This window comes from Manis javanica, chromosome 11 (assembly GCF_040802235.1).
Source record: "Manis javanica isolate MJ-LG chromosome 11, MJ_LKY, whole genome shotgun sequence".
Lineage (NCBI taxonomy): Eukaryota > Metazoa > Chordata > Mammalia > Pholidota > Manidae > Manis > Manis javanica.
Window position 1 is genome coordinate 69,781,837 of NC_133166.1, and position 21,655 is coordinate 69,803,491.

General features: G+C 43.0%; 1 protein-coding gene across 2 annotated transcripts in view; it reads left to right on the top strand.

The window, feature by feature from the left end:
• Positions 1 to 12,907, top strand: part of PYM1 (PYM homolog 1, exon junction complex associated factor) — a 30,033-nt gene extending 17,126 nt beyond the window's left edge. For both annotated transcript variants that reach the window (XM_073216613.1, XM_017658545.3), the window contains 2 exons: positions 11,493 to 11,586; positions 11,990 to 12,907. In XM_073216613.1, coding sequence (XP_073072714.1) covers positions 11,493 to 11,586; positions 11,990 to 12,473 — 578 coding nt within the window. In that variant the 3' untranslated portion in view covers positions 12,474 to 12,907. The remainder of the gene's footprint in view (positions 1 to 11,492; positions 11,587 to 11,989) is intronic.
• Positions 12,908 to 21,655: the final 8,748 nt, after the last annotated feature.

The window sequence follows — 21,655 nt, forward strand, 5'->3', positions numbered from 1 at the left end:
TATTTTCTGTTTATGGCTGAATACTATTCCACTGTGTGTATGTACCACATCTTCTTTATCCATTCATCTATTGATGGACTCTTATGTTGTTTCTTTATCTTGGCTATTGTAAATAATGCAGCTGTAAACATAGGGGTGCACATATCTTTTTGGATCAGGGGTTTTGTTTTCTTTGGGTAAATTCCTACAAGTGGAATTACTGGGTCAAATGGTATGTCTGTTTTTAGTGTTTTGAGGAATTCGGTACTGCTTTCCACAGTGTTGCCTTTGATCTTGAACGTATCTTTAACCTCTTGAAGACTGTTTCCTCAGCTGTGGATGATAATGTCTACCCATCATCTAATTCAGTAAGGTAACATGTAAAGTTCACAGGGAGCTGTAGCTACTTATCAATAAAGGATCTTTCCTAATTGTTCTTGACACACTGAGTTTTCTACTGCTATGATTTTGCCTGCTCTTCCTTTTAATGATGCCTATTCCTTTCAGTTCTCCGACTGTAGAAGTATCAGCCCCTGATTTGTTATTACTGCTATTACCTATTCTTTAAGTTCAAGTCCCCAAGATTTTCCTAATTTCCTGTCACCTTCTCCCATCAAACAGGGTTTAGTTATTTCTTGAAATCTCTCATCTATATGTACAGTGTCCCTTAGGATACTTAAGACATTTTTATTTTATTCTTTGTTTCCTAACTTGCCCACAGTCCTTACTTGGACTGTATCTTTGTTGAAATTAGGGCCATTTTACTCATCCGATAGTCACTGTAGCACTTTAGTTAGTGCTTTTCTCATGGAAGCTTTCAATAAAGGTTTATTGCATTTAATGAATTTGTAGCCTGGCTTCTGATCATTCTGCTTTTCTGAGGCTGTATTCTTGGAGATAATGGGGGATTTCCAAATTGCGAAAGTCAGTAGCCTTTTCTTCTCAGTTCTCCTTTTCCTTAATCTCTTTGCATTATTTGATATTTCTTAATCACCTGCCCTTCCTTAAAACTCCTTTGGTGTCCATGGCATAGCACTGTCCTGCTTCATCTGTTCTAGAATCATTTCATGTGGTTACCAACACTTGAGGGAAATGATCATGACCCTTGTCCCAGTTATTCCTCCAAATCGGATCTTCTGTTTTTGTATTTTTTCTGTGTTAGAAACCACATATTGATCTCATAATTGTTGGCCCTAAGGTCATCCTTAGACCCAGATGTCCTTTCCTGAAGCAAGTCCCAGGGATTCAACACACCTTCCATAGTCACTTCCACCTAATCCTTTGAAGTTCTAAACCTGGCTTTGTTGTCTCTTCATTGTCTTCCTGCCACCTTTTTCAGTTTAAAAGGGAACAGATTGAGGGTTACAAAGCAGCAGATACGGGTGAAAGGGTATCTCGCCACGACCCTCCTTACTCTAGCACGACTCAGGAGACACAGGCCCCTGCAAGAGATTTTATTATCTGAAAGAGAATATGGCTCTCCCAGAAAGAAGGAGCAGCAGCTCGTGGGTGAGGAAGCACATTTTTAAGGAGTAGGGGTAGGGTGTGTTCTGTGTTGGTGATTGCATCTTAAGGGCTGGGCTACCATCTGGTCTGTGGTGATTGGATCATAAGGGGTGGGGGTCAATGTGCCAGAATTTTCCCTCATTCCCATCTTTTTCTTTTCTTAATTGGGCCTCTGTGGAACTGGGCATAGAATCTCATTCTCTAACTATTTACTGCTGGAAGGGGGTGCAGATTCTAGGGTTAGTGAGACTATTGTAGAGTTAGAAAAGGGCGGGCATCTTGAGATGATTTGTAATGTCATCTAGCTAGTTTATTCTTCGTGAGAAGGCCTTGATAGCCCTGGAGGAGTAACTGGTTGACAATATGGTTAGAAATTTTCAAAATTTGATTTTGAATGAATTTTAGGAATAGATTAATAAAGCAGGGAAGGAAAAGGAGAAGATGAATAATAAAGGTAATAGGGGCTAGGAGGGGCAGAAGCCAATTGAAGAGGTAAGGGAATGGATTATTAGGGGAGTTTCTAGGAGATTGGAGCTTGTTCATGGAGGTGTTTTGCGCTATCCCAGACAAGACTGGATTTGTTGGTGTAGAAGCAGCACTGTTCTTGGAGTAGGGCACATATGCTACCTTATGCAGCTGTAAGTACGTCCTGTTTGGGTTGTAGAGTAGATTACTGGAGGATTTGTAGTCTGTGGAGTTGAAGATGTAAGTGGTCCCATTGGGATGGAGAAGAATCGTGAAGAATGCAGTTTTGAGGTCAAGGACGGAGAGGTAAGTAGAAGAGGTGAGGATAGTGGATAATAAAGTATAGGGGTTAGGGACTACTGGATGGATTGGAATATCAGCTGCACTGATAATTCTTAAATCCTGAACTAGCCTATAAAAGCTAGTATCAGGGTGTTGTAAGGGGTATTGGCTGACCACAAAAGGCCCTTTTGTAGAAGGGGTATTGAGATTCTGAGGGGAAGGAGGTAGGGTCTTTGAGTTTGATGGTTACGGATGGGCAGGTGGCGATAGAGAAGGTAGAGGTGTCCCAGACTGTGGGGTTTACTTGGCAAGGAGGTAAGGGAAAAGGGGAGGGAGGTGGGTCTGGAATGGTTTAGAGAGCAAGTAGAAAAGGGATCGAAGGCGAATCCAGGTTGAGGTGTGGGCCAAAGGTAAAGGAAATAAGAGCCCCTAGCTTGGATAAAAGGTCTCTTCCCATAAGGGGAACCAGACAGTGGGGAATCACTAAAAAGGAATGAGAGAGAGTAATGCCTCTAACGATGCAGTGAAGCATGGGAGTTTGTAAAGGTTGATAAGGTGTGCCCTCTACCCTGACTATAGAGGACTGTGAGAGGGAGGTAGGTCCCCAAAACTCTTTCAGGACTGAGTAGGTGGCCCCAATGTCCAAAAGGAAAGAGATGGGCCTACCTGCTACCACAATGGTTACCCTGGGCTCCTGTACAGTGATGGTAGTGGTCAGGTGGAGGAGTCCCAGGTCCCGTCAATCATCAGTTGCCAGACCCAGAAGGTCTATGTGTGGAGTGTTAGAGCTGGATGGCCTGGCACCTCTCAGTGTGCGAGAACAGTCAACAGCCCAGTGTCCCTCCTGATGGCACTTAGGGCATGGACCGGGGGCTTCTGGGGATTTGGGCAGGCCCTAGTCCAATGACCCGTTTGACCACATTTGAAGCATGGACCAGGAGGTCCTCCTGGCTGCTTCTTAGGAAGTGAGGCTCCCCGAGCACCAGTGGTTGCGGTAGGTTGAAAGGCCTTAGCCAGCATCTGATGTTTTTGTTTACGGGCCTTTTCATCTCTTCCATTATATACTTGAAGGCCACTGCCAGGACTTCTGCCTGAGGAGTTAAGGGTCCCTTCTCCAGACATTTAAGTTTAGCCTTAATGTCAGGGGAACTCTGGCTGAAGAAGTAGTTCATTAATAATTGTCTCCCATCTGGGGTCTCAGAGTCTAGGTTTGTATATTGTAAAAGAGCTTTGGTGAGGCGGTCTAGGAACATAGAGGGATTCTCATTTATATCCTGAATAACCTCTTGAGTTTTTCATAGTTAATGGCTTTATTGGCTGACTTCCTGAGACCCGCCACAAGACAGGTGATGAGTTGATCTCGGCTGGTGACTCCCCTGCTGTATTATAGTCCCAATTAGGGTCTTGGTCAGGAACCGTCTCAGCACCAATTGGATGAGCTGGAGTAGTTTGGTGAACCTCATCGGCATGAGTTCTAGCCTGTTCCCAGACTCGCCTATGCTCCTCTGGCAAAAGTGTGTTGGATAGGATCATGTGAATATAATGAAAGGTAAGATCATATGACTGAGTTAAGTACGTGGAACTCTTTTATGTAAGTAGCTGGGTTGGAGGTGAAAGAGTCTAATATTTTCTCAGTTTGAGATAGGTTGGAGAGAGAGAAAGAGACATGGACCCGGACGATGCCCTCTGTACTGGCTACTTCCCATAGTGGGGCGAGGATCTGGGTTTGAGAGTGAGTGTCTGGAGGGTTTGGCGTGGGACTGAGTGAGGGAAGGGGAACTGGTTGTGGAGGAGGAGGTGCTGTGGCTCCTGCAACGTCACTAGGGGAGCTGGGAGGGTTGGGATTTTGATCTTGCAGAGAAGGAGGTTGGGACGAGAGAGGAACTGGTGGTTGAGGGGGAGCTGTAGGGGTTTGAGATCAGTAGGGAGGAAGTTCATCAGCACGGTCAAGGTCAGAGGACATGGTGAGAATTGGTGGGTGGTCAGTGAGGTTTTTTAGAGTGAGGAGAAGATGTTTAGGATTGCAAGGGAGACAGAGCTGGCTCAGTTCGGAGGTAGGAGAAAGCCTGGATGTATGGGATCTCTTTCCATTTGCCCGTGCTCTCACAAGTTATCTAAGTCGTGGAGAATTTTAGGATCTAAACAGCCATTGGGAGGCCATTTAGACTGATTGTCCAAGGAATATTGTGGCCAGATCTCATTACAGTAGCGAATAAGCTTAAAAGGTTTGAGGTCTGGAGTGAGGTGGAGGGGTTTTAGATTATTGAGTAAGCACTCATGGTGAATCTGCAGGAATGAGGGGCCAGATCTCATGGTGAGAATGAGACCGTTCACAAGTTGCTGAGGTGTCCCAGAGTGATTGAGAAGGTTGCGGAGAAGACCAGACACAGGGGGTCATCACCACCTCTAACCGAGCGGTCAAGGTGAAAACACCAAGGAGGCTTGGTGTCTGGTACCACGAGTTTATGAGTAGATAAAGGGAGACCGTGCCTCAGTGAATGAGGATTCTCTCCATGGGGAGGCAGAGAAGGGTTGACTATGGGGACCAACTGTGACTCTGAAAGTTGTGTTTGGGGGGTGCCCGTGTCCCGGAGGAGCCCTTGGGGGTGCCGGACACTCAATGGTCACTTCCCAGGTTCCAAAGGGACATTTAAGTGGACCATGAAGGGGAGAGTTACCAAATTGAAGGCCGGTGTTGGAAGAGAAGACGAGTGACTGGGGAAATGGATGGTGAGCCCGTGGAGGATTGGGCAGTGAGGGTTCCCAAAGCAGCTCAGATTCCCAGAGGAAGAGCAAAGTCAATGGAAGAACCTCATCCAAAGTCACAGCACCAATGAAAGGGTATCTCACCGTGACCCTCCTTACCCCAGAATGACTCAGGAGACATGGGCCCATGCAAGAGATTTTATTGTCTGAAAGAGAAAGTGGCTGCCCCCAGAGAGAGGGAGCAGCAGCTCATGGGTGAGGAAGCACGTTTTTAAGGAGTTAGAGGTAGGGTGTGTTCTGCGTTGGTGATTGGATCTTAAGGGGTGGGGGTCTTAGTGCACCAGAATTTGCCTTCAATTGAGAAATAAGGAAGTTTTCAAAATTTTTAGTAGTAGCCTCTCATCGGTAGTGTCTGACTTTCTTAAAGACATTTCCTGAAAATGCTGATATTCTGCCCTTGGTTTTCATTTCTAGGTGTGGGAATCCCCAAACCCTCCCTTCTTTTTGTTTCTACCTTTGGGTACCATAAAGGCCAGAGAATGAAACCAATATAACAAAAATAGGTGCTCCTTTGTAATAATGGGTTATTGTATCTCTGAGGGTTCCCAGCTAGGATGGCCATTCAAGAAGCTTCTGTCCTATCTTACCTCACATTTCATCTTTACTAGCCTTCAGCCTTCAGCTATAATCTCTGTGCAGTTTATTTTTTTTTTATTTATTTTATTTTTTAAATTATTTTTTATTGAAGGGTAGTTGACACACAGTATTACATTAGTTTCAGGTGTACAACACAGTGATTCAACATTTATATACATGATAATTCTAGCTACCAGCTATCACCATACAAAGTTGTTACAATATTTTGACTATATTCCTTATGCTATACATTACATCCCGGTTACTTATTTATTTTACAATTGGAAGTGTGTACTTTTTTTTTTTTTTTTTGAGAGGGCATCTCTCATATTTATTGATCAAATGGTTGTTAACAACAATAAAATTCTGTATAGGGGGGTCAATGCTCAATGCACAATCATTAATCCATCTCAAGCCTAATTCTCATCAGTCTGCAATCTTCTGAAGCATAACGAACAAGTTCTTACATGGTGAATGAATTCTTACATAGTGAATAAATTCTTACATGGTGAACAGTACAAGGGCATTCATCACAGAAACTTTCGGTTTTGATCATGCATTATGAACTATAAACAATCAGGTTAAATATGAATATTCGTTTGATTTTTTTTTTTTTTTTGAGAGGGCATCTCTCATATTTATTGATCAAATGGTTGTTAACAACAATAAAAATTCAGTATAGGGGGGTCAACGCTCAATGTACAATCATTAATCCATCTCAAGCCTAATTCTCGTCAGTCTCCAATCTTCTGAAGCATAACGAACAAGTTCTTACATGGTGAACGAATTCTTACATAGTGAATAAATTCTTACATGGTGAACAGTACAAAACTTTCGGTTTTGATCATGCAATATGACCTATAAACAATCAGGTCAAATATGAATATTCGTTTGATTTTTGTACTTGATTTATATGTTGATCCCACATTTCTCCTATTATTATTATTATTTTTATTTTTAATAAAATGCTGAAGTGGTAGGTAGATGCAAGATAAAGGTAGAAAACATAGTTTAGTGCTGTAAGAGGGCAAATGTAGATGATCAGATGATCAGGTGTGTGCCTATGGACTAAGTATTAATCCAGGCTAGACAAGGGCAGCAAGACATCCAGGGGTGCAGAAGATTTCTCTCAAAGCAGGGGGGGTGAGGTTCTGAGCCTCACCTCTGTTGATCCCCAATTTCTCACCTGATGGCCCCCCTGTGACTGTGCCTGTCTTAGGTTGTTCCTCCCTTGAGGAATCTTACCCGTCTCTGGCTAACCAGTCATCTTCCGGGGCCATCCAGGGAAATGTAAAGTTGGTAAGTGAGAGAGAAGCCATATTGTTTGAAAAGGTTAGCTTTTTACTTCTTTCTGTGCAGTTTATTTAAGTATACATTTCTAGCATTGTCCCTTTCTCCTTAATTCCATGTAAAACAGTGCCTGTCTAGATTTGAATTAGTTATGTTCACAAAGTTTTTTCCTCTGGACTTTATCAGTGTTTTTTAGTCTCCAAATTTTCCACATTCAGGAGTGATACTGTAATTAGCATATTTACATATGTTCTTATGAATTCCCTTTCTTCCTCACTAAAATGTGGGCTACAAGATGGCAAGACCCTTGTGTGCTTTTTTCCTTGTTGTATCCCTAGCTTGTATTACAGTGCCTGGCACAACAGCAAATACTCATAAACATTTAAAAATCCATGTGTGAGTAAATATTATTATCATTTGCTCTACTTACCCACAGGTGTGTTCTGAAAAAATAAGAATATATGTGAAAAGCACCAGATTAGTTTCACTGTAGCACTAATTCAGTTATTTCCTCTTTCTAATTCAAGCTTGGCAGTTTTCAGATCTTGTTGACTTACTGTTCTCAGTGAATTTTTCTTCCATTTTCCTTTCAGTACCCAGAGGGACTTCTAAATGAAGTCCCACATTGTGGCTATTGCTTTCATTTTTTTCTACTTTTAGTTTGTGTTACACATTTTCAGGTCAATCCTCTTAGAACATTGCTCTGAGCAGATCTGTGTTCCCTACTGGCCTTCAGTGCTCTCCCATAGTCAGAAACTCAAGTCCAAACTCAAGAGGAGACTGGATACCTTTCATATTCTGACTAATTTACCTCTAGTCTCTTTTCTCATTATGTGTGTTTTTGCCCAAACTATATTGGATTCTTGCTGTTTCCTAATATGATATTTAAATGTATTTATTCATTAATTTGAATTAATTACATTCTTCTGTGACCAGGCTCTTTGTTTCAAAGAGCAAAGCCACAACACAGTCTCTGTTCTCAAGCCAGCAAACAATTGTGTTAAACATTAGCACATGATAAAGTCCAAAGCCTGTGGTGTGGGTGCAGTAAGGGCAATTTCTAACCTGGTTTGGGTTGGGGAGGTCAGGGAAGATTAAATTGAGGCTTAAACTTGAATTTGACCTTTAAAGACCTATAGGAATTAACTAAAGTAAAACTCAAGGAAAGTCTATCCCAGACCAAAGGAAGAAAAAGCAAAAAGGCACAGAGAATAGAGCCACAGGTCTGGTGAAATTTGTGAATATTTCAGTGGCTGGAGCAGAGAGTGACTTACTGGATGCTAAGAGGCAGGAGACCAGCAAGAGCTGGGTCAAAAAGACCTTTTTTGTGTGGTTTGAAACCTAAAATGAGATACTTCTAAAACTATAATAACAACATTTAATAGCAGTTTTTAAAAAGAAAAATCATTTAAAATCTAATCGCCCAACAACTTTTCATATTGCACACTTTTTTCCAAACGTACAAACATGCGTAACCTTTAATAATGGAAATCATGGCATATGTATAATTTTATTATGTTTTACATTATGTAACATGACCTTTAAACATTTTGTCATAATTTCTAATGGGTGTATTGTAAGTCATTCCTGTATAACGGGATGTGAAGTTTGTTTTTAATTTTTAGCTCTTTAAAGTTAATGCCATAATTTTCACATGGTTATTTCTCCCATTCTTCTTTTCTTTGTTTTTTTCCTGAAGGAACTATTTATTTTTGCTAGATTCTAAAGGTTGGGATTACTAAAACAAAGTGTGTTATCTTTCACTTGAGTCCCTTCGTACCTCCCGCAATTGGTGAATTCCCAAGCCTTGTGGATTCTTTTTTTGTTTTTAAGCGTCATTGATTCTTGGTAATGTATCTGGATCATCTCTTCTTTCCATTCTCACTGTTTCAACCAATTCTGTCTCATGCTGGGATTATTGCAGTTTTTTTTTGGATTTTCCCAGTTTCCAGTTTTTCCGATTCACCTTTTTTGTCATGCCAGATTAATTGTCCTAAAACACTGCTTTGAATAAAAGATTCATTTGACAAATACTTATTGAATATATGCCATGTGCCAGAGAGTGACTGGCATTTCAAGGTCTGGACATTCTCCTTTCACTTACTTAACACCAGCCATGCCATCCACATTCCCATGTCTGAAATTATGTTTTTAGAATGAGAATTGTGGTTTAGAATCCATTCTGCTTCCTTTTGCATTCACCTTGACTCTTTCTTCAAAGCCCAGCTGTAGTCTCATTCCTCTTTCCATGAAGCCACTCAATTTTCTTCATTCTTCAGTTTCTACCCTTGTTTATAAATTGTCACAGCAAATCAAACATCCTCACTGGCTCTCTTTTATTCACCGGATAAACTTCACATCCCTTGACCTTGGCTCTAGGACTTCCTAAAACCTGGCCCCATCTTTTATTTTACAACCCACCTTCCTATTAATCCCTAACATGACCTGACTGGCTCACCTGGCTTCCTCCCCTTTCTGTTCTCCAAATACTCCATGCCTATCCCACATCCATGTCCTTCTTTACTCATGTTTGTTTTCTCTCCCATCCCCTCTCCCTGTCAAATCTTACCCATTTTTTTGGGGAAAAAAGCAACTCATATAACAATATATAAACCATGTGGGAGGCCCTAGTCTTAACTTTTTACTTTTCTTTTAAAAACTTCCCTTCATTCCTTCCTTCTTTTCCTTCTTTATTTCCAAAAGTAATACTTTTTAAAAAACAAGAATTAAAAAAAATCTGTATCAAAATTTTTTCCCTGCATATATATATTAATGGTTTGTACCACCTCTTCTGTAGTATCCCTCCTAAGATGACCACCATTAAGGCTTGGTATCTTGGGATGTGTTCCACACTTTTCTCTCTGCCTCTATACACAGAACTATAGAGACCTTTTGAGTGCTGTTTCTGCCCCAGCAGGAATGGGAGCATTCTCTCCACCAGCGGTCCACCAGGGCCCTTGGGGGGTTCCCTTTGGCTCTTTCAAGCAGTCTGCCTACGTAACTTTTCCTAACATCCTGAGATGTTGTTTGCCTTTTTTGTTGCATTGACTTTTGCACTGAGGGTGCAGAAGCAAACTGTATAAAACTTCTGGCCCCTTAGCACTAGTCAAGGTGGTGGCACCAAATGCTCCCACCCACTGGGCTCTTCACCACCATATGGTTGCAGTAAATAATGCCAGTTGCCCTTAGGAATGTCCTTGATAATGCAATAAAAGTTACTAATTTTATTGAACCTGACCCTTGAGTACACATATTTTAAATATTTCCAACTTGACTGAGATATTATTGACATATAACTTTTTGTAAGTTTAAGGTGTACAGTGTGGTGATTGGGTACATGTATATATTGCACAATGTTTTACCACACTGAGGTTAGTTAACACATCCCTCACCTCACATAATTACCATTTTGTTGTGAGAACATAAAGCTCTACTCTTACAGCGACTTTCAAGTATACAGTCCAGCACTGTCAATTACAGTCACCTGGTGTGCCTTAGGTCCCTGGAATTTACTCATAACTGGAAGTCACACATCTTTTTAATGTTTCTGTGGACTAAATGGGAGTATGCAGAAAACACTGCCGCACACCAAAGTGAGCTGGTTCTCCATGAACAGCACTGGCATACAAGCCACAGGCCGAACCAGCTTCCTTATCACGGAACACTAGTTTCACTTGAGAAAACCACTCGCACACTGGCAATTTGGACCTGGTATTTTCCTGAGAAGGCAGGGAGTGAGCCTGATGTCTCAAGGAATACAGTTGGCAGTGTTTGTTTCCAGTGATAAAATTCAAGACGAAGTGCAAATCAGAATTTTGGAAGACTTGTATTTGCCACTGTGAGCTAGACAGCTTCCCAGGAGACTTTGCTGATGATATTAATGAATATGACTTTATATTGCATAGTGGAATTGCGTAGTACTACAAACCAAGAGTGTAAGGGAGTCTGAAATCAGAAAGTCTGAGGGTTGCTACTCATTATCCTGCAACTTGCTTTTTCACTTAGTGTTTCATGAACACCATTCAAGATCGGCGCATTTTTATCGACACTTTTTCATGATACGTGTTGTTCCGTGCTGTTGATCCACATGGCTCACATGTGTCCAGTCACTCACCTGTCTGTGGCCAGTCACATTGTTTCCAGCTTTTTCTAATTTAAATAATTGCAGCAAAAAGCACGCTTTACATATATCCTTTTGTCCTGTTACATAGCCTGGACTCCTAAAAGCTGACCTGTTTCTCACAGTCCATCTTAAGAAAGCTTGCCCTTCTCTGTAACTCTTCTCTGTCCTGTGGTGGCTGTTTTTGCGCCCCCCCCCCTTTTTTTTTTTTGCCTCTTACTCAGTTACTGCCTTTTGATGTCCCTGTACTATTATTTTTTAAAAACTCTTTGTGCCTGCCCTGTGTTGCAGACCAGAATATAAATATAGAAAGTCCCTGAGGGCAGGGATGGTGTATTATTCAGGGTATAGGCACTTAGTGAGTAATGACAAGAGAGAGATTAAGGGTCCACATGAGAAAAGGATGCCTTACTGGTGGCATTAAGGGGGTGGATGGGTGTTGAGGGAATTGATTCTTTCATCTGGAACTATTTGAAAATTAGAGTAACTCTGACTTCTGTCATTTCAGGCAAGTACATCGCCTCAACACAGAGACCCGACGGGACCTGGCGCAAGCAGCGGAGGGTGAAAGAAGGCTATGTGCCCCAGGAGGAGGTCCCAGTGTGCGTGGCTAGGCATGAGGAGGGGTACTTAAATGGGGTTGCGACAGAAAGACGCATGTGCCTATGAGTGTAGGGAGGAATCCCCTGATCCTAAGAGGCCAGGAAATGGAGGAAGGGGGCCATTCTCTGAGAAAGGGGGAAGAGCTGGGGTCTAGGCACAGTCAGGGTATGAGGGCCCAGTCCCGTTCTGTGGCCTCTGCTCATCAGAACCTCCAACTAGCATTCAAAGATCCAGAGCTTTCAGAGCTTCCAGACCTAGGGACCCTCCTACAACTTGCAGAGCACAGGAAAGTTGAAGGGGTTCCAAGGGAGAGGAGGGCAGAAGGAAAGTGAAAAAGGTTAAAGAAAGGGCTCCAGAAGTCACTGATTCTTTTAAACTCTGGATGCCATCTGTTCTCTGCAGGTATGAGAACAAGTATGTGAAGTTTTTCAAGAGTAAACCAGAGCTACCTCCTGGGTTGAGCCCTGAGGCCACCGCGCCCGCCACGCCGTCCAGGCCTGAAGGTGGTGAGCCGGGCCTCTCCAAGACAGCCAGACGCAACCTGAAGAGGAAGGAGAAACGGAGGCAGCAGCAAGAGAGGGGAGAGGCAGAGGCCTTGGGCCGGACTCTAGAAAAGGTGTCCCTGGCAGAAACAGCCCAGGTCCCCAGTGTGCCACAGGGTCCCCAGGCTGTCCCTGAAGCTGCCTCTGACCAGCTTGACTCAGCTGCTGCCTCCGAGAAGGCCAAGAAGATAAAGAACCTGAAAAAGAAACTTCGACAGGTGGAAGAGCTGCAGCACCGGATCCAGGCTGGGGAGGTCAGCCAGCCCAGCAAAGAGCAGCTGGAGAAGCTGGCGAGGCGGAGGGCGCTGCAGGAGGAGCTGGAGGACTTGGAACTAGGCCTGTGAGCCCTTGGCAGAGGCAACGGACTGCGCAACAAACCATGGGGTGCTCTGGGGTCCTGGGGCACATGGGCAACAGCCGGGAGGGGTACCCCCCATAGTGACTCACTTGCACCCCCCATGGCCCAACATGTCCTCCAGAGCTCACCCTCTCCCTCTTTTCTTTCCAACTTCTACTTTTTGGACTTTTCCCCTGCTCCCACTTCCAGTGTTCAAGCTCCCAGTGACTACCCCAGGCACCTTTGCTGCTGATTTGGGTGTCTTGTTAAAAAGAAAATTGGGTGGGTGGGCATCTTGGAGAACTGAGGTTGAGGGTAGGGGGAGTTCTTCCAAGTCTTGGAGTCATGGTTCCTATTCACAGTGTTTATGGGTTATTTCCCCCTCCATCCGTAACCTCTTTTTTTAAAAAAAAAAAACAGAATAAACTCAAGTAGACAACATGTCTGCCTTTGTCTCTTTCTTTAATGCTTTTAATAGGTGTTTTATCCCCTTCATTTTGACACAGGAAGACAAGTATTAGGAGTAATAGTCCTTTCAGTTTTTAAAAATTATGAGTGTATGACCAAGTTAGCAACACTGATTTTTGTACATTTTCTCAGACTTTGGTGAATGGAAACTAGTGTTATAGTAAAATGGAACTTGGATGAAATTTAATTTGACATATAAACTTAACATGTGTCCTTATTGTCAAACTACATAGCAATGGGGCCCTTGTACCTTCCTTACTGTTTCTGAAGATAATACACCTACTTTACAGCTTCCTTGCGTCAGCTCTTTTGAAGTTTTATCTTCTCAGATATCACCCCAAGATGGCCTTCTGGGTCAAACCAAGGATACCAGGACAGGAATTTACGGCCCCAAAGAGGTGTTACTAATTTTTGCATATCTTCTGATTTCTGCACCCCAACTCACTCATTATCTAGCCAGCTGTTATGGGGGGGAAACCAGCTGTAGTGAACTATCCCAGGAGTTGAAAGTTCTTAGCCTGACTCATAAGGTCCTGCACAATCTGGCCTCATTTCTGGCCATTCTTCAACTCTGGTCAAACTGCTCCAACTATACTGAACTACTTGCAGTTCATCAAATGAGCCATGTTCTCTCTGAGCTGCAATCCTTTGCTCCTGCTGGTGCCTCTGGAATACTTTTCCTAACCCCCTCTTCTGAATCAACTCTTTCTTAGCCTGTGGATCTCATCTTAAATTTTACCCTATCTGGGGAGCTCCCATTACCCTCAAATATTTAGGTGCTTCTCTTGACTTGCTTCCTTCTTGCTCCACACTTAATTTTGTAGTGATGTTTCTACATTATATTGTTTTAGGGAAAATGGAAGTTCCATGGCCAGGATCCTCACCTGACCCTTGTCTGCCCACTGTGTGTGTGTGTGCTTGTGTAGGCACAGTCTCACACACAAGTGGGCAATGAGCTATTACTCATGTATGACTCTATATACAGTGCTCCACCCAGTGCTCTGGGGCTGCAAGGCAGCAGAGAGGCAGAGACTGGCTTGCTGCATGCAGATGAATTCTGAGGCATATGGGATTCTAGCACTTGACCTGCCATCACAAGAATAAAGCTGGGTATAAACCCTTTTACCCCCAGTGTTCCATTGTTATTTTTTGGTTTCACTGAATACATAATCAACTTGCCTGGGGCTGAAACCCTCAGGAAAGACATTTGGCAGCATTTGCTGTGGACAGAAAAATGGAATAAATTGCCCTCATGGGAGGGGTACTTTAGCAGGCTGCCCCTGTGGATAGGGAGACAGTTGGGTATCCCCCAATAGGCTTGTGGTCCGAGTTGGCTTGCCTCCTAGAGACTGGTCCCTTCCCAGGAGTGGGGAAAGGGGGAGGTGACACCTGAGGCAGTAGAGGAGGCCCTTTGTAAAATACAGAATTCCTTAAAGAAATGAGTGCCTGCAAGATGGCAGGAACTGTAGGCTGGTTATTTCTCAACAGTATTAAGAAGGGCTATAAAGGAGAAGGATGTACTCTTGCCAGGAGCATGAAAAGGCAGCATGAGGACCCCAGCTGTGAAGCATGGAAGAGAAGGTAAGAGAGCTGTTGAAGGCTGAGATAACATTGCCGTGAGGCACTGTAGAAAAGGTAAAAGATATAGAAGAGGAGGCAATTGGGGGAATGGCAATAAAGATACTGACTGTCCCAGAAATGGAGGAGGAGCCAGGTAAGGACGAGCAGGTGGGGATGGAGGTTGTGCTGGTGCTGGAGGCATCAGCCTTTCCTCTATTGAAGGCCTTCTGGTTGTAGTCAAGAAAATAGACACAGCAACTGTGGGTTCCTCTGGGAAATGTGCAGCCCCCTCCCCAGGTTGTGGATGTAGGGGTGGAGAGGATCATTTTGTCTGGATCAGAGATGGGAAAGCTGGCTTCCCTGACAGCTCATCCTGCCTTGCAGCAGTTACTATGGACTGCACATCAGACCCCAGGGAATCACTACCTCCTCAACTGGCTTATGGCAGTGCTTTGCGTTGTATGGCTGAATTAGGGTGATTTACCATCGTCCCCCACTAGATGGCAGACTTACACCAAGCTCCAACAAATGTTACTGGAGTTGGGCATGAAAAATGCCATTTATAGTCCAGTGAATTATGGCCCAGATGAGGAGCCTTTTACTGTGGGGATGAGGAATGTGATCCTTCAAGTGGATCACCATCCCTCTTTGGGCCCCTAGTGGCCATTCTTGCCCTCACTTAGGGCAGTCCATAAGTGAGGTTACCAGTTTGGTAGCAGACTTGGGAGAAGCTGGAACAATGAAAGCATGGAAGGGAATATGGCTCACTACTCAGAAAAAGAGTTTAAAGGGCCCCATGAAGGTCATGAAGACCCAGGTGTGGGTTGATTTGATACAGGCAGGAGCAGGCAGATAAATTGGATGGAAAGTCAAATAAAATCTTATTGGAGCTGTGGCAGGAAATGAAGTTGAAATAATTATTTTGGCTGTCAGCTAAATAGAGGACCAAGAAATGGAAGCCAGAGACAGAGCCACAAGTCTGGCCTGTGTGTTTGCAAGACTTCCTGCTGGAGAGTGAGCTGACCCTGTCTGGGCCCTCATAGGAAGATGATTTGGCAGTCAGTTTGAGGGGAGGGTCAAGGCACCTGCCATGGGAGACTGGGTGGGAACTGGAGGCCACATGTAGAAATATAAATTCATTGGTCCACAGTGAATGTACAATATATCCTGGCTGTGGTAGGTACAGCAGCCAAATACTCATTGATTTATGGCAACCCTGAATAGTTTCCCAGCACCCCCACTGTTATAGATGGATATGGGGGTAAGGCTATCAGAGTGAAACAAGCCCAAATCCCATTGGGAATAGGACATCTACCCCCCAAAGAAGTATACTATGTCTATTTCTCCTATCCCTGAATATATTTTGGGGATGGATATCCTGCAGGGACTATCATTGCAGACCACTGCAGGTGATTTCAGACTGTGGATACAAGTGGTGAAGGCAGTTTTGAGGGGAGACACTAAGCACCTTCCCATAGCTTTGCCTATGCCTCAGCATGTGATTAATACCAACCAGTATAAATTGTCTGGAGGGCATAAAGAAATTGGAGAAACCCTCTAGGAACTGGAGAAGATGGCTATTATAGAGCCCACTCATAGTCCTTCTAATTTCCAGGTGTGGCCAGTGAAAAGCCAGATGACTCCTGGCATATGACCATGGACTACAGAGAATTGAATAGTTATACCCCCTCTGGATGCTGCCATTCCCTCTATTACAGGCCTTATGGACACCCTCAGTCATGAACTAGGGATGTATCATGTTATGGATCTTGCTGATGCCTTCTTTTCCATTGACATAGAACAGGAAAGGCAGGAACAGTTTGCCTTCATGAGGGAAGACAGCAATGGGCTTTCACTGTCCTTCCATAGAGATCCCTCCACAGCCCCACCATCTGTGATGGACTTGTAGCCCAGGACTTAGTAACATGGGAGAAACAGCCAATGGTGCGGCTGTACCATTATACTGATGATATCATGCTCACTTCTAATTGCCTTTCAGATCTAGAAGGTGCAGCACATAGACTGCTGCAACATCTATGGGAGAAAGGATGGGCTGTGAACAGCACCAAGGTTCAGGGACCTGGTTTGCCAGTGAAATTCTTGAGGGTTATCTGGTTGGGTAAGACTAAAGTTATCCCAGAAGCAGTCATAGATAAAGTTCAAGCTTTTCCTACCCCCATGACTGTCACACTATTACAAGAGGTTTTGGGAGCTTTTATGCTACTGTACAGTGTTTATCCCACACTTGGCACAAATTCTGATGCCCTTATACCATTTTGTACAAAAGGTGTCAGGTGGGACTGGGATGAAACATGTGCATCTGCTTTTAATGCTGAAAAATGGGCAGTCAAGGCTGTGTAGGCTTTGAGTGTGATAGGCCCATCAAGGCCCTGTAAGCTGGATGTTCATGTAACCAAAGACTGTTATGGCTGGGGTCTCTGACAGTGGCTTGAATGAACTCTCCAACCTATTGAATTCTGGTCACAACTGTGGAAAGGAGCAGATAAAGAAGCAATTGGCTGCCACGTGCCATGCCTTGCTGGCTACAGAACCCATCACTGGAACAGCCCTGATAAAGATAATAGCTACCTATCCCATTGCGGGGTGGGTACAAGATGGACACAAAAGCCTTGGGATGCCATGACACCAATGACTACACTGCACAAGTAGGGTGTGTACCTACAGCAGCATAGTGCCCTTTCTACTAGGCCCTTGAGTGAAGAACTCCAATGCTTATTCAGGCCAGTGACATATATTAGTGAAAGGCAGGAAGAATTAATTTCAGAGCCATTAGTAGCAGAGAGTCCTTATCAGGAGTGAAGAGACCCTATACCTGAAGATGTATGGTACACAGATGACTCCAGGAGTGGGAAGCCTCCAAAATGGAGGGCTGTAGCTTTCCATCCTAAGACAGAGATAATATGAATGGAAGACGATGAGGAGAAGAGCAGTCAGTGGGCAGAGTTGTGGGCAATGTGGCTTTTAATCATCTAGAGGCCCTCTGCAATAGTTGTCTGCACTGACAGCTGAGCCGTCTATCAAGGTTTGACTCTGTGGCTACTGACATGGTACCATGCCAACAGGCAGTTGTTCACTGACCCCTTTGGGGGCAAGAGTTGTGCCAAGACTTATGGGCCTGTGGTCAGACTATAACAGTTACCATATATCATAGGACATTTACTGCTGGTATCCCGAGGTTATGATGAAGCACATAAATTGGCCCAGGTACAGTGGTTAGAAGGAAAGCCTTCCTCTGAGGTAGGCCAATGGTTACATCAGCACTTGTTGCACACAGGGCAAAAGACAATATGGGCTGTAGCCTGTTGGTGGGGACTGCCTTTAACCTTTGACGAAGTCAACAGAGCCTGGCAAGAGTGCATTGTGAGCTCTAAAAGGGTCTTACACTGAGTCCCACAGCAAACTTGGGATGATAGCTAAGGAGCCGATACACCTTGTCAGGTGGCAGATAGACTATATTGGGCCTCTGACCATGTCAGAAGGGTACCAATAAGCCATGACTTTTGTGGACAAAGCTACTGTACTTCTGGTTGCTTTTCTTTTTTTATTTTATTTTTTACATTAAAAAAAATAATTTATTTATTTGGTTTTTTTTTTTTGAGGGGGCATCTCTCATATTTATTGATCAAATGGTTGTTAACAACAATAAAATTCTGTATAGGGGAGTCAATGCTCAATGCACAATCATTAATCCACCCCAAGCCTAATTCTCATCAGTCTCCAATCTTCTGAAGCATAACGAACAAGTTCTTACATGGTGAACGAATTCTTACATAGTGAATAAATTCTTACATGGTGAACAGTACAAGGGCATTCATCACAGAAACTTTCGGTTTTGATCACGCATTATGAACTATAAACAATCAGGTCAAATATGAATATTCGTTTGATTTTTATACTTGATTTATATGTGGATCCCACATTTCTCCCTTTATTATTATTATTATTATTATTTTTAATAAAATGCTGAAGTGGTAGGTAGATGCAAGATAAAGGTAGAAAACATAGTTTAGTGCTGTAAGAGGGCAAATGTAGATGATCAGGTGTGTGCCTATGGACTAAGTATTAATCCAAGCTAGACAAGGGCAGCAAAACATCCACGGATGCAGAAGATTTCTCTCAAAGCAGGGAGGATGAGGTTCTGAGCCTCACCTCTGTTGATCCCCAATTTCTCACCTGATGGCCCCCCTGCGACTGTGCCTGTCTTAGGTTGTTCCTCCCTTGAGGAATCTTACACGTTTCTGGCTAACCAGTCATCTTCCGGGGCCATACAGGGACATGTAAAGTTTGTAAGTGAGAGAGAAGCCATATTGTTTGAAAAGGTTAGCTTTTTACTTCTTTGCAGATTTATGCCCTGTGGCTTCTATGCTCAGCATTTGTCTTGAGGTATCTTTACCACCTGGAGGAATTATGATACTCGGTAAATTCGATATGAAGCACGAATTCTATTTAAGGGTTGTAATTAGGGAGGAAGAAGAAAAGCTATAGAGGTAGCATATGGAAGAAAACATGGGAGGATTGATTATTTCTTTGACATATCTTCTCGTAGAGTAACTTAAGCATGTATAGGTTTTAAACTACTAATTAAATTGTGCACACACATTAACATAATAGGAATACAGTTACATAACCAAGGCAGATCCATAATTACCAGCCATCTCCAGTGAAGCCAAGAAAACCAGTTAGGCACCCTAGGCATTTGTGAAAATTTGTCTATGATATGATGTATATTGTCCAACTGTACTTGAACAGTCTGAGAGAAATCAGACAAATTAAAACAACCCATTCCTGGGAACTGTTCACATCCCATATGTTCTTTTAACAGTAGATAGTCTGTAGTTGTACGATTTTGGAGCACTACAACTTGTACTTCTCTTAATTCTTGGTTGAGTTCCAACAGTATAGATCCAGTCAAATTTGTTGTTTTACTGAAAGCACAGGCCAGGTTAGATATCTCCTTCTTCATTCCAATGGCAAGTCCAGGAACCGGTGGGATGGATGCAGCTACAACTGCAGCATCGCCTGGATCTTTGTTGAGGTTTTTTGATGATCATATTCTGGTATGACTCTTCCACAGAGTGCTGATGTTGAAAGTTCTTCTTCATATCGTATCTTAGTTCATTTTCTGGGTAGCCAACTTAGGCTTTGATCCTCTATATAAACACAAACAGAACCTTTGCCCACACTTTGATATGCCCATTATACCATTGTGTAGAACTCATTGGAGGTCACCGCACAGGAACTGATTTTTTTAAGAGAAAGGAATATTATTAGAAAAGTGTACCTCCATAGCCTATCATCTGACACCCTTTAAGTGATCAAAATTAAGGATATTTAAAGCATGCATTAATCGTTGATTTACAGTTAGTTTTAGCCCATCAAGGAGTAATCCCCGTTTTGTTTGCTTGTTTCTTTTTTTAATCTTTAATCTACACTTACATGAAGAATATTATGTTTACTAGACTCTCCCCTATACCAGCTCCCCCCTATAAACCACTTTACAGTCACTGTCCATCAGCATAGCAAAATGTTGTAGAATCACTACTTGTCTTCTCTGTGTTGTACAGCCCTCCCCTTTCTCCCTCCCCCCCAGTGCATGCTAATCTTAATACCCCCTTTCTTCTTCCCCCCTCTTATCCCTTCCTACCCACCCATCCTCCCCAGTCCCTTTCCCTTTGGTACCTGTTAGTCCATTTTTGGGTTCTGTAATTCCGCTGCTGTTTTGTTCCTTCAGTTTTTCCTTTGTTCTTATACTCCACAGATGAGTGAAATCATTTGGTATTTCTCTTTCTCTGCTTGGCTTATTTCACTGAGCATAATACTCTCCAGCTCCATCCATGTTGCTGCAAATGGTAGGATTTGCCCTCATCTTATGGTTAAGTAGTATTCCATTGTGTATATGTACCACATCTTCTTTATCCATTCATCTACCGCTGGACATTTAGGTTGCTTCCAATTCTTGGCTATTGTAAATAGTACTGCAATAAACATAGGGGTGCATCTGTCTTTCTCAAACTTGGTTGCTGCGTTCTTGGGGTAAATTCCTAGGAGTGGAATTCCTGGGTCAAATGGTAGGTCTGTTTTGAGCATTTTGATGAACCTCCATACTGCTTTCCACAAGGGTTGGACTAATTTACATTCCCACCAGCAGTGTAGGAGGGTTCCCCTTTCTCCACAGCCTCGCCAACATTTGTTGTTGTTTGTCTTTTGGATGGCAGCCATCCTTACTGGTGTGAGGTGATACCTCATTGTAGTTTTAATTTGCATTTCTCTGATAATTAGCGATGTGGAGCATCTTTTCATGTGTCTGTTGGCCATCTGTATTTCTTTTTTAGAGAACTGTCTGTTCAGTTCCTCTGCCCATTTTTTAATTGGGTTATTTGTTTTTTGTTTGTTGAGGCGTGTGAGGTCTTTATATATTCTGGACATCAAGCCTTTATCGGATCTGTCATTTCCAAATATATTCTCCCATACTGTAGGGTTCCTTTTTGTTCTATTGATGGTGTCTTTTGCTGTACAGAAGCTTTTCAGCTTAATATAGTCCCACTTGTTCATTTTTGCTGTTGTTTTCCTTGCCTGGGGAGATATGTTCAAGAAGAGGTCACTCATGTTTATGTCTAAGAGGTTTTTGCCTGTATTTTTTTCCAAGAGTTTAATGGTTTCATGACTTACATTCAGGTCTTTGATCCATTTTGAGTTTACCTTTGTATATGGGTTTAGACAATGGTCCAGTTTCATTCTCCTACATGTAGCTGTCCAGGTTTGCCAGCACCATCTGTTGAAGAGACTGTCATTTCACCATTGTATGTCCATGGCTCCTTTATCAAATATTAATTGACCATACATGTTTGGGTTAATTTCTGGAGTCTCTGATCTGTTCCACTGGTCTGTGGCTCTGTTCTTGTGCCAGTACCAAATTCTCTTGATTACTATGGCTTTATAGTAGAGCTTGAACTTGGGGAGTGAGATCCCCCCTACTTTATTCTTCTTTCTCAGGATTGCTTTGGCTATTCGGGGTCTTTGGTGTTTCCATATGAATTTTTGAATTATTTGTTCCAGTTCATTGAAGAATGTTGCTGGTAATTTGATAGGGATTGCATCAAATTTGTATATTGCTTTGGGCAGGATGGCCATTTTGACGAT